General features: G+C 35.3%; 1 protein-coding gene across 4 annotated transcripts in view; it reads left to right on the top strand.

The window, feature by feature from the left end:
* The window catches only part of SUPT3H (SPT3 homolog, SAGA and STAGA complex component), a gene marked incomplete at its 3' end in the record, with an annotated part of 421,318 nt that overhangs the window by 334,026 nt on the left and 71,259 nt on the right, over window positions 1-16,033 (top strand). For 2 of the 4 annotated variants that reach the window (XM_079933090.1, XM_079933091.1), the window contains exon 11: window positions 6,163-6,327. In XM_079933090.1, the coding sequence (XP_079789216.1) occupies window positions 6,163-6,327 (165 nt within the window). Of the gene's footprint in view, window positions 1-6,162; window positions 6,328-16,033 lie in introns of those variants that run through there. The other 2 variants (XM_079933092.1, XM_079933093.1) reach the window with 1 other exon arrangement.

Here is a 16,033-nt window from a genome sequence, read left to right on the forward strand (position 1 = left end):
CCTTCTGAGACTCCAAGTACATATTCGTTAGTTACTCGGATATTGTTCCACATATCCCTGAAGCTCTGTTTAATTTCTCTTTCAATCTTTTCTCTCTGTTCTTCAGATTGGATGACTTCTATTGATCTTCCTTTATGTTCCAAACTCTATCTACTGTCAGCTTCAATCTTAACACTCATCCAGTAATGTATTAGTTCTGATATTTTATTTTATAGTTGTATAATTTCCTTTTGATTTCTTTTTGTAGTTTACATTTTTCTACTATTTATTTTTTTAACATCTTTATTGGGGTATAATTGCTTTACAATGGTGTGTTAGTTTCTACTTTATAACAAAGTGAATCAGTTATACATATACATATGTTCCCATATCTGTTCCCTCTTGCATCTCCCACCCTCCCTATCCCACCCCTCCAGGTGGTCACAAAGCATCGAGCTGATCTCCCTGTGCTATTATTTTTTATCATTTATTACAAGTTTATTTTATTTCATAATAGCTGCTTTAAAATCCTTGTATGATAAATTAAATACCTGGATTATTTTAGTCTCCATTGAGTATAAGTCACAGTTTCTTGTATTGTTGCATGTCTAGTAATTTTAAGTTATATCCTGGACATTGTGAGTAATATATTGTAGAGATTTCAGATTCTGTTATATTCCTATGAAGAGTTGGTGGTGGTGGTGGTGTGTGCATATGTGTGCTAAGCAGGCAGTTTACTTTTCTAGATTGAACTCTAAAGTCCAAACTCAAATTCCTCTTCAGCAGCTAGATTCTCTCTTCACTTCACTTAACTTTACCTGATTACCTGGGTTTTTTGGATTTGGTACCACAAAGGAATAGTTAAGAAGTTACCCAAAGACTGGGTAAAATTTATACACTGAATTTGGAACTTCCCTTCTTTGATTCTGTCCTTTTTGGGATTTTCTTTTCCACTTTACACATACTGTGGTTGCCCTGAACTCTGGCCTATAGTTCTTCATGCCTCTAAGGTCATGTCCTCCCTATACTGACTGGAGCCTACCCTTGGGCTAAAACAGTAAAAACGGAAAACTCAACCCACAGCCATTCCCTTCTTCTAAATATGGGTACGCCGCCTTTCAGTTTCTGCCTGTGTTAGATCAGTCTCTTTTGCTTTCAGATACTTGTTTTTTATAATTTGTCCAAACTTTATACTTTTATCTACAAGTTCGTTGGCACAATAGGAACCATTTGCCATTACTAGTAGTGGAGCTATGCCAAGATATAATTTTATAACTGATAGTAAGCAGATTTAAATTTCATCCTCACATCTGAACTCCCCCTTTTGTTTTCAAAATGACAGAGCTCACTGATTATTTATAAAGGGAAACTCTGAACTATAAGGAACTTCTATATTATAAAGTAGTTTTAAAGATTTTCAGCTGTAGTGCTCTCCAACTCATTCAATAAATAAAACTAGGCTAATAAAATGTTACCTAAAAGACCTCTTCAGTGGATTTTCTTTACAAAGTATGTAGGAAGTTGTAATTAACCTGGTTATTATGCATACATAAAATAAATAATTTTTTCTCTATTTACTCATCCACATCTTTCTACGTTCAAACTCTTGCTATATTTTGATTTTTACTCACTGGAAACCTCAGCTATGTTGGTAACATGGTACAGTTCATTCTACGTAAAATAATAAAGCCTCTATTATATACTAGCTATGCGTACTAGAAGCCAAGGAATTTGATGTATAACCATATCTTAATACTATCATTTTAATCATGGGAGTGTCCCTTATCTTCACTCTGTCATCTATAACGTAGGGAAGGAGTTGGGGAAGTTTAGAATAGATAATATAGTGCGTTTTTTTCTAAATTTTATAATTATGAATCCTTGAATTTGGTGATTCTTTCTTGTCTTCAATACCTTTTTTAGTTTTAATTTCCTTAGTTAAAAAAAAATCTCTTCCTAGTTATATAGAATGACAAATTTAACATCTCAATTAAGTTTTGAAATGAGAAAATTAATTGTATTATACTATAGCCTTTGGCCAAAGAATGGCCCAACTTCATCTGAAAAGAAATCCTCTATAGACACAAAGCACTGAGAGAGCTCTATGTACAAGAGTGAGGAGAAAGAAGTCATACATCAACCCATGTGGTCGGTGAGTGACAGAAGTCAGTAATAGTGCTACTAACCTTTCACTTGCTCTAACCTGAGATACGTATTACTCCTCTGTAAAATCTAATGTTTCGGGCTTCCCTGGTGGCGCAGTGGTTGAGAGTCCGCCTGCCGATGAAGGGGACGCAGGTTCGTGCCCCGGTCCGGGAAGATCCCACATGCCACAGAGCGGCTGGGCCCGTGAGCCATGGCTGCTGAGCCTGCGCGTCCGGAGCCTGTGCTCTGCAACAGGAGAGGCCACGACAGTGAGAGGCCCGCATATCGCCAAAAAAAAAAAAAAAAATCTAATGTTTCAAGTTTAACAAAAGATCTAGTCTACCATTATGGATGTGAAAAGAATAAGAGGCAATTATCTGAGATTCCAGGTCCTTCTTAAATATTAGATTACCGGCAAGGGGAAGGCTGAGAAAGGATAAAATTTCTTTAAAAGCTGTTTCTTCCCAACAACTCTTAAGTTCAGAAGAAAAGAGTCAGGAGAGGTACAGACTTTTGTAAGAGATCCTGGGGCAACCAAAGTTTCAATGTAACTTCTTGTACCACAGTTGAGAGTTCAAGCTGTTGGGGAATTTTATTCAATACAAGCCAGCAAGTACAAGCAGAGGGACAATACTCAAATGTGGGAAGCATGGAGGACTCTATATGATACTTGAGCTTCCAATACCCAGCAACAGTTTCTGAATAAAAAGACATAAATAAAAATGAAATGGAAGAATACAAGAATGGAGTATGAATGCAGCCAAGAGGAAGAGTACCTGACATATGAAGAACTTTATGAAGCACCTTGTACTTTACTTTAGGAAATAAAGAGTTTAGTCGCCACAGAGATTTTGACAAACACACTATAGACAACAGCACTCAGTATTTTATCAAACATGTGGGTTTCATTTTTGAAAACTTAAAGAATATTCTATAATGTGGGCACAAGCAGAATGAGAAAGCTGAATTGGTACATAAATATAATATTCTTTATATGTATTTATAACATATAATATTTTTATATTAGGTAGCAAATACACAAATTTAATGCTAATCCTGTAACAATTTTGAAGACTATTACAAGATTTATGAAGTCACTGCTGAAGTAAAAATTCTAAACTTAATATGAATTTTGAATTTAAACAGATTTCGAGTACCTTGGTGAGGGACTAGATATTTACAGAAACGAGAAGATACTTATTGCGGTAGAAACCATACCGCGAATACAACATTTCAGATTTAAAGGTTTCCTTCCAAAGAACTCAATAGGCAAATCAGGAAAGTGTAGAAGTGCACATAGTAACTTATGCTGATGTTTGCAGTTGCTTAATTATAGCAGGTAAACCTGAAACTGGCAAGATAGAAATTTTAATGACATTTTTCACAAAAGTGAATATTTTTATTTTTATGTAGGTTAGCTTCGTTTTAGCAGTGATAACATGATTCAAACAGGCCTGGCTTACGTGTTACCACATCTTACAAATAGCAACCACAAGTAGTTTCTAACTTATGCTTCCTACTTCAGTGTGCTCAAGTCCCATTGGATCGCCATGCCAGAGGTTCTGAGAGATTTTGACCAAAATGTTCTATACCAGAACCAAATTTATTGGGGAAAGTAGAGGAAGAGTAGACTCTCCACTGGCCATGGAGAAAAGAAATGAAAAATAAATCCAATTTTCAAGCAGAAAGGAGCTTCCACAGAAGAATGCGCTGGAAGGACGCCCCACCCACTTAGTCTGCAGGTTATTGACCCTCTTGATGTCCCCCTTTTGTGTTTCCACTTGAGTTTCCACTGGAAAACTTAACTTTAGATTCCAAATCCAGCTAATTATTTGCATTCATTTCCACAAATGAGTAGAATGCCTCGACTTCACAAGTACTTGTTATCCCTAGCAGATCATGAGTCTGTATTAGTCATGTTCACATCTTGGAGCCAAGTGGACTTCACAGAAGAGTCTTTAGCCTTACTGGGTACCTGATAATTGCATTTATTCTAATATATTCCAACTGAAACAAAGTATTTGGAATGAGAATCAGGAAAGCACAATTTAAAAAAAAAGAAAGAGAGGAAAAGAAAAAACTCTGTGTGTGTACTTCTATATGAGTGCCAAAGTGAGGGGTTAAGATAACTTAATCCTTGTTATTGTGGGCATAGCTGATATGTTATTTAGGGTATTGTTGGAATGAAATTGAGAAAGATAGCCTAGAGTAAATTCCTATCTGGCTTATTTCAAATCTTGTTAAAATAATAAAAATAATCAAGATCTGTTTTGTTTTATATTTTAAGTCTTATTTCAGGTTCAGCTTGGATAATTAGCTGATGCTCTTCATAGGAATTTTTACAATTATTTTACTAGTTTATAATAGAAGAAGCACAAAAAGTATATTTCAAAGGTACAGAAGGATATACAGTGAAAAATATTTCCTCTAACCCATGTCCTCCAGACACCCACCTATACTACAAGAGATAAGCACTGTTACTGATTTTTGGGGTACCTTTGTGGAAATATTCTAAGCTTAAATGAGCATATAATGTTCAGCTTTTTTTAAAAAACAGCTGGTTAACATAGTTATCCAGTTGGTCACCTAGTATTTTTTCAAACAGTGTATCTTAGAGATAGCTCCACAGGAATGTGTATGGAACTGTTTCATGCTTTTTGGTGTTGCTGTGGTTTCTGTTGCACTGAATGAATGTATCATAATTGACTTCATTGTTCTCTCGTTGATGAACATTTGCTTCATGAATTCAGGTAGCACAGCGGTGAATATCTACCTATCTATCTATCTATCTATTATTTTGTACCGTGTAATGTGTCCGTAGGATAAATTCTTAGAGGTGAAATTATTGGGTCAAAAAGGGTTGTGTTTTTTCATTTTGATAAGATTTGCCAAATTGCTATCCCTAGAGGTTGTACTAGATATACTCCTATAAGGAATTCTGAGAGTGGTACCTCTAGACCAGAGTTACAGTAACACACAGGCTACTATTTCTTTCTCTTGATTCTTTAATGTTGATGACCTGGCATCTGGTATCCACTGCACTTTTAAGTAAATTAGCTTATCATTTCAAGAACATGGAGGTTCCATTTTTAATGTAAATAATAGCCTAATGTTGTTAATAGCTAACGTGTCAGGCACCGTTCTAAGTGGTTTACACATATCAACTCATTTAATTTTCACAGCAACCCTATAGAGCAATTATAATTATTATCCAGTTTACAGATGAGGAAACTAAAGTGCAGAGATATTACATAACTTGACAGAACTGGTAACTGATATGGCTGGGATCTGGACCCAGGTATTTGGGAAGCCAGAGCCTACAACTGAATCATGAGACTATAATGCCCCTATTTTATTTTTTTTAAATCATGTTGCACACATTTCTTGAGTTGATATCCATAGTCTTATTGCAAATAATCTTTCTGTTTCTTGTGTTTCTTTGTACTTTCAAACCTGCCTTTTGCAGATGAGGCAGATTAAAATAGAAAGTTTTTGCTTTATTTTGTTTCTGCATGGAGGATACCTAGAAAACTAGGAACCAAGTTGAAATGATCTTTTATGACGGTCCACAGTATTATAAATAAATATATAGCAATTTTACATTTTTAATTTTAAAATTGATGACCCTCAAGTTATTTCAGAAATATGTCCAACAGGCTCCCAAGAAACATTTATAATAATAAATGTTTAAATGTTTTTTAAAAAAATAGTTTCCTGTGGTTCTTTCAGCAAGCCCCTATGACACTTTTCATCTGCACGCAAGTGGCTGTATTCTTCTGTACCTTGACTTGTAGGCCTAGGTGAAATATTGGGGGCATAAAAATTGCATTTGGTTGGTCTGCTAGGAAGAGGTCATGTAAAAGTCATCTTTGATTTGTTAATGGAATTTTTTTTTTAGATGTAGTATATGGCAGCAATGATGTGCATCCTAAGGGAAAAAACCGTCCATTTTATGAAAGTTTATTTTCATATTTTATACACTGTAGTTCTGTTGTGTGTTTTTGATTTAGTAACAATTTATGTGTTTTTCTGTCGCAGAGCACTGCGGCCTGTGGTGTTGAGGCTCACAGCGATGCCATCCAGCCCTGCCACATCAGAGAGGCCGTTCGACGCTACGGCCACAAGATTGGCCCCCTTTCCCCATTCACAGTACGTAATAACAGAGTTATAAAAAGTTATATTTATAATCTGAAAGAATTTTGATTTTCAAGTGGTCAAATGAAGCAGCAGTGGAATTGTTGAAAGCAATTTGTGGTGACTGTAATTTTGTTGTATAAAAGTGGCATAATTCTCTTGGGAAATAAAAGTTAGTCATTTTTGTCTCTTTTTGGAAGGACAACTTTTTTTCTACAAAATATTATTTTCTTTCAATTACAAATTATGCTTTTTTTGTTGGGGCTTATATTTTCTATTTTTTAAAGCTTAGGTTTATAAAACTTTTTTTGTCAAATTATATGTATCCAAATATTGCTAGAAACACTTTATATTTTAAAATTGGTTAGATTGGCAATACCACTTCTATCAGATGTTCTGCTCCTAAACATACTTTGAGTTGGAAGAAGAAGAAATGATTTCTTTACTGGCTTTGAAGTAGGCTGAAAGGCAGACAGTCTTCCACATCTTCAAATGGTTTTAAAGCTTATAATCAAGGTTTGTTTTGTTTTTTTTTTAATGGAGAATTAAAGACTTTATATTTCAACAGCCTAAAGAAAGTGTGTGTATCCATGTGTGTGTGTCTGTGTGTGTGTGTGTGTTTTAATTAAGTGCTCATCTTGTGGCCCTTTTTAAAAAAATCTTTATTCATGTCAGTATAACTTTCTCCAAGTCCTTCTCTGTTTATAAGGAATTGGTTTGATTTTCAGAAAGTTAGGTTTGATTTATGACTAACGAACAGTAGAATTTACCATTTGTTTGTTTTTTTGTTATTTTTTTAATTTTTTTGTCTGCATTGGGTCTCAGTTGCTGCACACGGGCTTTCTCTAGTTGCAGCGAACGGGGGCTACTCTTCGTTGTGGTGTGCGGGCTTCTCATTGCAGTGGCTTCTCTTGTTGTGGAGCATGGGCTCTAGGCACACGGACTTCCTTAGTTGTGGCTCACGGGCTCTAGAGCGCAGGCTCAGTAATTGTGGCACATGGGCTTAGTTGCTCCGCGGCATGTGGGATCTTCCCGGACCAGGGCTCGAACCCGTGTCCCCTGCGTTGGCAGGCGGATTCTCAACCACTGCGCCACCAGGGAAGCCCTGTTAGGTTTTTTTTTGGACTCACATCTGCTTTAACATACTAAAGCAGAATATATATGTATAATATTACACATACATATGTACATAAAATAATATGTGTTTTTTCCTAAGAGTGGATTTTACTATTATCTGTTGATAGGAGTCATGAGTTCTTCTAAATTATAACATCTCCTTTTTTCTTATGTTTCAGTTGAAGAGAATGCTTTCTTACCATTCTTTGTTTTCATTGTTATTGTTAATTGTATGCATTCTCCGTGTGACAGCAAGAATGTGTCAAAGCTTTTTATATATGTCTCTAGAAGCTTTTTGTAATGGTGACAATTATTTTTACTTCTGACTAATATCTTAAATTTGTCATATATTATAAGAACGTGATTTATCTTATTTATATTAATCATATGTTGCTGATTAAGCAATATATCCTTTTGCATGAATGGTTTTAGATTATTACAATTGAAAACAATGAAATCAATATCTCTTGTTTTATTTTTTCCTACATGACAGGTGAGGCTATTTAAAGCAATAAGCCAAAAGAGATGAAATTTAGAAAAATATGAGATGATTGGAAGAATTTAAGAACCAACTGAAGTTGAAAGAACCAATTTATAACAAAGGATTAAAGATATCAAATCCATAGATACGAGCCAAATAATGACTAATAGGCTGAGGCAGTGGAGCAGAGAGAGAAGAAAAAGACAGAGTCGATAATATCTAGACGTAATTAAAAGGTAGCAAGGGGAAACAGGATTTTTGAGAAATAACCTAAAATGGTAACTAAAAGTAATGGATAAAATTAAATAAAGGAAAATATATCTAATGTAAGGGGAAAATCTCCTAATCATGAAGTCTGTGATGTTTCCTCAAAAGGAAGTGGTGGCAGTGGTAGCTGTTTAATTCTTCAAGTTTTTTTATTTTTAAAAAGACTGGACAGATCACTTGAGAACCATCTTGGTTGATGACGTGTGTGTGTGTGTGTGTGTGTGTGTGTGTGTACATGTGTATTCATTCTTCCATGTCTAACCTGATGCTCTATTACTCATGTATTATTGCTTTTATAATCTAAGATTGTAGTATATGGTCAGGAAATATACTTGAAATATTCAGAATATATATATTCAGATATAGTTTAAGCTAATTTTTGTCTAACAAACATATAACCAATATGGTTTTTAAAACTAATAATGCAATTTTAAAATGCTTAGTTTAAATAGATCTGGAAAACAGAACAAATAAGCCATGGTCTTGAAGCTTCAGTTAGCTGCTACCAGAGCAGACGAGCAAAATCAACAGCAGATGAGAAAGAACTCCACCACAGAAGGACACTGAGTTTTCATCACTCCTCGGAAAGGACCCACCTTGAAAGGTCTACTCCATTACCTGGAGTTATAAGAATTTGCCCAGCCTACAGGGCCGAATATACCTATTCCATTTTATGTCATGAGTAGTAGGATGAGGCAGACACAGTTTCTTGGTATATATTACAATACTTAAATCTGCCTTTTAAAGTTAAAAATTCTCTTTAAAGTAGAATAGATTTGCAGACTGTGTATGTTAACAGTGTGAACACCCGTCCTGGATCCCTCCTACCTTCAGTGCTAAAAGGAGGTGCTCCTGATGCTGGGGAGATGCTGATGCTGAGTTCCCTGGTGCCCACTCCCTGAGACGATACTTTATGCTGCACTGGGGACACTTTGCTTCCTAGGCTTTGAGCTGCGGCTCCTGAGAGGAGGCATGTGGGCTGTGTCTATAGCAATCATAGACTGAGACTGAATTTTTATACAGAAAGGCTGAACTAACTTACCTCCGGTATAAAATTTCCTTTGTAAACTAAAATGGCCATGAATAACTAGTTTACATTTTTGAAACAGAGATTTTGTCTTTGCAGCATTTCATTCTAAATCTCAAGTGCTTGTCTAATGTATATATAAATGAGATGTCTAATTTAGAATATCTGTAACTTGATTGATATTTAGCTAATTCCCAATAATTTGAAATTGATTTGGAGAATTAAAATGACTGAACCAGTAGGTTACATGGCAGCTGAATTCCAACATCAATCAATAAGCCAAGAAAAATTTGCTTTTGGTGAGGCGTCATTCTGTCTTCTACTGTATGACTTTCGATGATCAAATTCAGGAATACAATTTATTGTATAAAGAATTGTAAGTGAGTTCTTCCCCTTGGGAATTAGTTGAAATGATAGAAGAAAGGAATAACTAAAGCCACATTAGGTGGAGGGGAGAAAAGAGTACAAACAATGCTTTGCACTGAGTAGCTGCTGGAGTGGAGAGAGAAGGGGACTCATGGCGGAAACATCAGTTTCCTGCCACTCATATGAGGACTATGGAGACACTTATAAACTACCCATCCCCACTCAACCAATTATAACTATGCTGTCTTTGGCATGTTGGTTTTAATCGATGGCTTATTTCTTTTCTGTGTTCTTATTTATTCTTAATCCTATGCAGAAGATCAGAAGAGAGTATCATACCTAGAAGATTAAAGTAATTTTCCTGACATTAAGCTCTTCATTAGATTTTTTTGCAACTGTTCCCACCCCTGTATTCCTGATCTTCCATATACACATGCTAAAGAACATTTAAAGAGACTAGTTTACCTTTTGCTTATTATTTATTTTTTCCTAAATAATTCTGAAAATCGCTTCAGTCTGTAATGTGTAGTCATTACTTTAGAGTACTTATGCAAACTGGGGGTGTCCTAAGTCATTTTGATGCTTGTCATCTTATCTTGTCCTTTTACTCATCGTAGTTGGCGTTACGTGAGGTTATATTGTGTGGTGATTAAGCCTGTTGATTCTAGAGCCAAATTGCCCAGATTCAGATCCCAGCTCTGCACCTACTAGCAAAGTAGCGTAAGGAAGTTTCTTACCCTGTCTCTGGTAGAATAGAACCTACCTCATGATAGAATCCAACGAGTACTATGAACTTGAGTGGTAAGCTCTTAATGTATTATATTAATAGTAGTGGAAGTCATCATAGCACTAGTAGCTGTAGTATATTTTCTAAAAGGTTTCAGATAAGGATACAAACGGACTAAAGTAGAAACCATTCCCCCCACCACCAACCACACAGACATACAAACACACACAGAGGCCTCACTTTGTAATGCTAGAAGAAACTAAAATTCGAATTATAATGTGATTTCTTTACAGACTTACAATTTATACCATTAAAACTTAAGTACTATTTAAAGATTATTGTTCCTGAGAATAAATTAATGTTCATTTTCACTTTTTGAATTAATCGTGGTTGAGGAACTTTCATGGATTTTTTTAATCACCACTGTCATGTTAAAAAATAAGGTCTCAGTAACTGAGTGTACATAGTTTCCACTGGATTTTTGCACACTAGCTCCTGTGAAATAGAAATCTAAGGAACAGACAGCACGGCCTCAGATTTATAAAGCTGCATCACATTCAGTTTATATGAATTTATATATTTGTGTAAGTTACCAAAAAAGGTTTTCAGAGACTGATGTGTATATCAAAGTTGGTGATAATTTTTTAAACATTCATTATTACTGGCCTCATTTTTCTCAGTTTTTAAAATTTCCTCATTTTACTGATTATGAAAGTAATGCTAGGATGTTAGAAAATTAAGAAAATATAGAAAAATAAAGGATAAAATAAAACTTACATTAAAAAGAGCTTCAGGGCCTAAAAAAAAAGTTTAGCGAAAGCTTTAAATGAATTGTCCTATCAGACAGTTAACTGGTATTTAATTGTTTTAATTGAATTTAATTATTTAACTGAAGAGTATTCTCTTGCAGCCTAAAAATTCAAATGCTTTTGGTAATGGTTTTTTTAAAAAAATTCTTATAATTATGTGGGTCTAGGAGGAAGAAGCATTTAAAAATTTTGAGAATGAAGTAGACTTTTATAGTTAGAGCATTTTGTTTTTTTCTCTCAGAGAAAATACCCCCAAAGAGTAACCCAGTGGACTGTGTTGTCTATCATGAAAAAGATGGTCAGACATGTGTTTTATCTGGATCCTTGCTGTGTACAAGCAGTGGGTGGTGCCCATGGTTACCTACTCTGAAGCCCAATCCCCGCGCTCAGCGAGAAGTGCTGGAAATGGCTGATAGAAAACCAGGTCTATAATTTTGAAAGCCAGAGAAAGCAAACTGTGTACACCAAATGGGATGACATAATCCCGTGTGTAATGCCTAAATATATTTTAGTTTCTCCTGAGTGATATTCACAGTAGAAAAATATCTCACCCCCCCTAAGCTTACATATTATCAGGTGTCTTTCTATTGAAGTAGAATAGCAAAACAATAAAATATCTCATTTAAGCATGGTCATTCATCTAAATGGTACCTTAAATGCATCCCTAGAAGTGAGTGGCTTCAAAATCCACTCAACTGTATTAAATTGTGAGACAGCTGGCTAAGACTTGAGAAAATCAGTTAAACTCAGTCTCAGAGATGCTTTGCCTTGTACCCAGTGGCACCTTGTAAGTGAATGCCGGGGCTGACCCTGGAATCCAGCCTCCTGACTCTCAGCTGACTGCTCTTCCACTGTGGCCATTTAGCTTGATGTATATATGTCTATGAGGGGTGCTAGGGATGCTCTCATATCATTGGTCCTTCAGAAGTGTTCACAATAGACAAATAAGGATCAAAATAAAAAATTTCCTTTAAGAATCCCTCACATTAAACTTTTCAAAACAAAAATGGCGTAGCAGATTGCTTTGACTATTTTGATCTAGAATTTCACATTCATGAATAATTCTTATGTCTTGAGTGTATTAGATTTTGTCTGCATTTTATGTGTTCAACCTGGAAAATTAAATGTCACAAAATATTAGAGTACTTTTCAAATGTAAATACCAAGTAGAAACTGGGTACGAATTCTTAAATATTTTTTAAGAATTTTGTTTTTTACTGGAAGTAAGAATTTCTCAATAAATTTTTTGGAAGTACTAAGTCTATCGTTATAGGTTGGAACCGAGTACTTTTTCATAGTTATGGGCCACTGGTTCTCAGAAAAAAATTAACGTGGTATATTTATCATATAAGAATACCCTAAAAGTGGGCCTTCTCTAGAAAAAAATGTAAATATTGTAATTTAGTTGTTTTTAATTTTAAAATAAGATGGGGCGGAAATTACAGTTACAAAACTTATTCTGTCAAATTATATAAAATAACAGTTTCCCTAGGTCATAAACAGTTGAGTATCAAAAATTTTATATGGTTCAACTAACACAGTGTTCAATCTAGGATTAGGGATAGAATGTTTGAAATGTGGTAATAAAAACATTAGAAGAATTTGGGAGAGAAAATCATTAGAATACGAGAAAAGTGTTGGGTGATCAAATAATAACTTATATAATATTTTTAAAGACACTTTTCACTTGCATTGTGTTATTCTTATAACACAGCAAGATGAGTGTTGTTATCCCCACTTTGTAGATGAGAAAACGGATATTTAGAGAAAAATCAAGTAACCAGCTGAAGGTTACATTGTAAGTACCAGAGCTCTATCTGTGGACAGGAGCTAAATACTCTCTGGTTAACTGGGACCACAGGCTTCAGTGAATTCTCACTAATCCTCCTCATTAAACTCCATCTTTGCAGACTGGCCTCTATTCTTAATTGTTTAAGAAATCTTATCCTGAAAATGTGAGATAGCATTTCCTAAACTACATTGCGTAGAAGACAAGTGTTGCAAGAGGTATTAAACCTCCATAAGAGAGGTGTTTCTTTATCAGATATTCCAGCAACTCTGTACATAGAAGATCCACTCTTAAAATCTCATTCAATACGAATAGTGAAGGTGTTTGAAAATCAAAGTTATGATGTAATGTTATATTCATCACAGTATCTACTTTATTTCCATATTTTATTTTATTTACACACTTCTCTTTATTTGAGAAGTTTTCATTCACAGATATAGCAGTTTTTAATAACGATCTACACAGACCTCCAATAATCTTGGCTCAAAAGAGAAATAGTAAGAATTTTTTGCTCAAAAGTTGTTTCACTAACAGTATCTAACAAGTGCTCACATTTTTAAACTGATAATGTTTAAAGGGAGTCAATATATGGATTTCTTATCCAGTATATAACTCTTCATGGTTTTCTGGAAATATTTTTAAGTATCTTAAAAACACTATAAGCTATTCAAAGGTGTCATAAAGAAAATCTCAGTCACCTGAAAATCCTTCCCTGAAAAATACTTGTTTAAAGTTTCAGGGTCATGTTTATTTTGCTTTGCCTGTGGAATCCAAATTTGCTGAATTCATTACTGATACTTTTTTCTGCTGTTGTAAGCACAGCATCATAATTCTGTGTTGGCATAATCATGTTGCATTGTAAAACTGTTTAGTTAATGCTTTTTAATCATCAGGCAGAATGCAGGGAGAAGGCGAGAGAGATCTTATGTCATGTGAACTTTCTGCAGCAACACCTTAAATTGGGACAGTGAATTTGTTTACAAAGAGTTATCCAGTTCCATTTTTAAAAATTATGATGTTATTAACAGCTGGTTTGTCTCTTCAGTAAACAGGGACTATTCAAACACATTTTGCTTTTTTCTGCCTTCACTTTTATATCAGCAGTAAAGACCTCACATTCAGTTCAGCATGGGCTATACACTCTAAGGTGACGTACTCACTTGCACAGTTTTACATAGAGGATTTATTTGGGCTGCTTTAAATACCAAACAACAAAACTAACAGGCCAGAATTCCAAGACATAATTTCCTAAACAACAAAACATTTACAGGAAGTTCAATATAAAACAGAAGATGACAGAACCTTTATTTCGAGTAGCACAAAAAATTGGAAATGGACATTCTCGTCAAACATCTATGAGGCCCCTAAAAGTCCTGCAGAGAATCCTAGAATTTTCAGGAATATAATTTGAAAAGGAGACAATCAATGTTCTCTAATGGGGGACATGAATTTGAAGTTGTTCAAGAAGGTAACATATCTCTATGCATTGTAAACGGCAGGCTGTATCATGGAGAACAGAGGAATTTGAACATGAGTACAAGGAAAGGAGTAGTTGACAACTAAGAGAAACTTTTTGAGCAAAATATTCTAAAAGGACCACATCTTGAGATTTGAATGTGTTATTATGGTTTCTAGGTTTTTGCAGTCTTCTGAGGGAATGAAGATAGAATAGAAAAATATTTTGAGTGACTCCCGAAAGGAAATTGTTTTTTCTTTAAAAAAAAAAAAAAAAATCACAGGACTCTTTTAACTCACAAATTCATGAAAGCAGCAAGAAGATTAGTTGGGAGGAACTAAACTAAGCTGAGATATTTCCAAACTTAAAAATTATGCTCTGCAAATGGCAAGAAATTTTCCTTTTAAGTCTATAAATAAGATTGTAAACACTGAGTTAGACATAAACTCAATACATTACATTGGTCAGGTTCACCTAGCAAAAATACCATTTAAATTTTTCAATTAACATTTTATATCTAAACTAGATGAATATTAGAAAAGAACACAATGGTTTTATTGGGATAGATTCTTTATTAACCATTGCCAGAAACATCTAACAGTCATAAGCATGTTTTGTTTAAGTGAAACATTTGGGTACTGTTTTATTGATGGTGTGACAAAAAGTCCCTCCAAACAGCCATGATGAGAGCCTGTTGAACTGGAGATGATTTACTTTTTGATGATTTCTTAAATAGCGTTATACACTTTAGTCACACAAATATAATCATTGAACTGTCATTTAATTTACTGATGTAGTTGCAGAGTTAATCCTACAACATAATAAGTGGATTGTTTTAAGTGGAAAGTTTACACCTTCCAAAAACGAAATTGATACCTAGCTGTTATTGTGCCCAACATATATTTAAGGCTGTATCCAAGGTAGGAAAAAAAACGCAGGAAAAAAATAATTATGCCTTGTTTTCCTGACGGGTGTTTTAATTATGATTTGATTTAAACCAAATCCCCTTGGCTCTGTATGTGCAGATCAAATATTCCACTCCCACACACCACCTCTGCATGACCCCAAGCTGTGAGAGGAGAAAATTCATAGCCCATATGTCAGTCAGATGTTAATTCTTGCCCTGGCACCTGGATAGGCTCTCCCACCTGACTGGAGTGCATTTGCAGTTCTGGGCATACACCCAAAATGCGGAGTAGGCGCTCCAGATCTGGAAATATTTTGGCTGATTAGTTGGCAGAGGTCACGAGGGCAGAGCCCAGTGTCAGTGTCTGAATTTGCCCAGGTGCATTCAAGGTGACAGTTGGGCAGCTGTGCCGCTGCTGGAAATACCAGGGAAGGAGTACCTGAGTTGCCTCTCAGGCTCCTGAAGCTCACAGCCTGGCCCACAGGTTCCTGTCGATTCCAATGCAAACACTTGTGCAGGTTTTATAGTTTCCAGGAGAGAAGTTAGAGACTATATTTCTGGCTCCGATTTAACTCTACATTCCTGATCTAACCTAAAACACCCACGCCCGTATTCTGGACTAATTAGGTAAGAGCCTAATAAGTAAATAAGTTATAGTTGACAACGTTGCTCATTGAAGCAAACTTTTGGTGTTTAAAAAAGGGGGGGAGGGGATGGTGGGGGAGAAGAGGAGAAAAAAGAGAGGAGAGGAGAGGAGGAAGAAAACCAGCCTAGGCTCCACACTGTGCTTTTCTCTGAAGCCGTTGTCTAAAGAAGACAGCATTAGGGAT

Source organism: Stenella coeruleoalba (assembly GCF_951394435.1).
Source record: "Stenella coeruleoalba genome assembly, chromosome: 10".
Taxonomy (NCBI): Eukaryota; Metazoa; Chordata; class Mammalia; order Artiodactyla; family Delphinidae; genus Stenella; species Stenella coeruleoalba.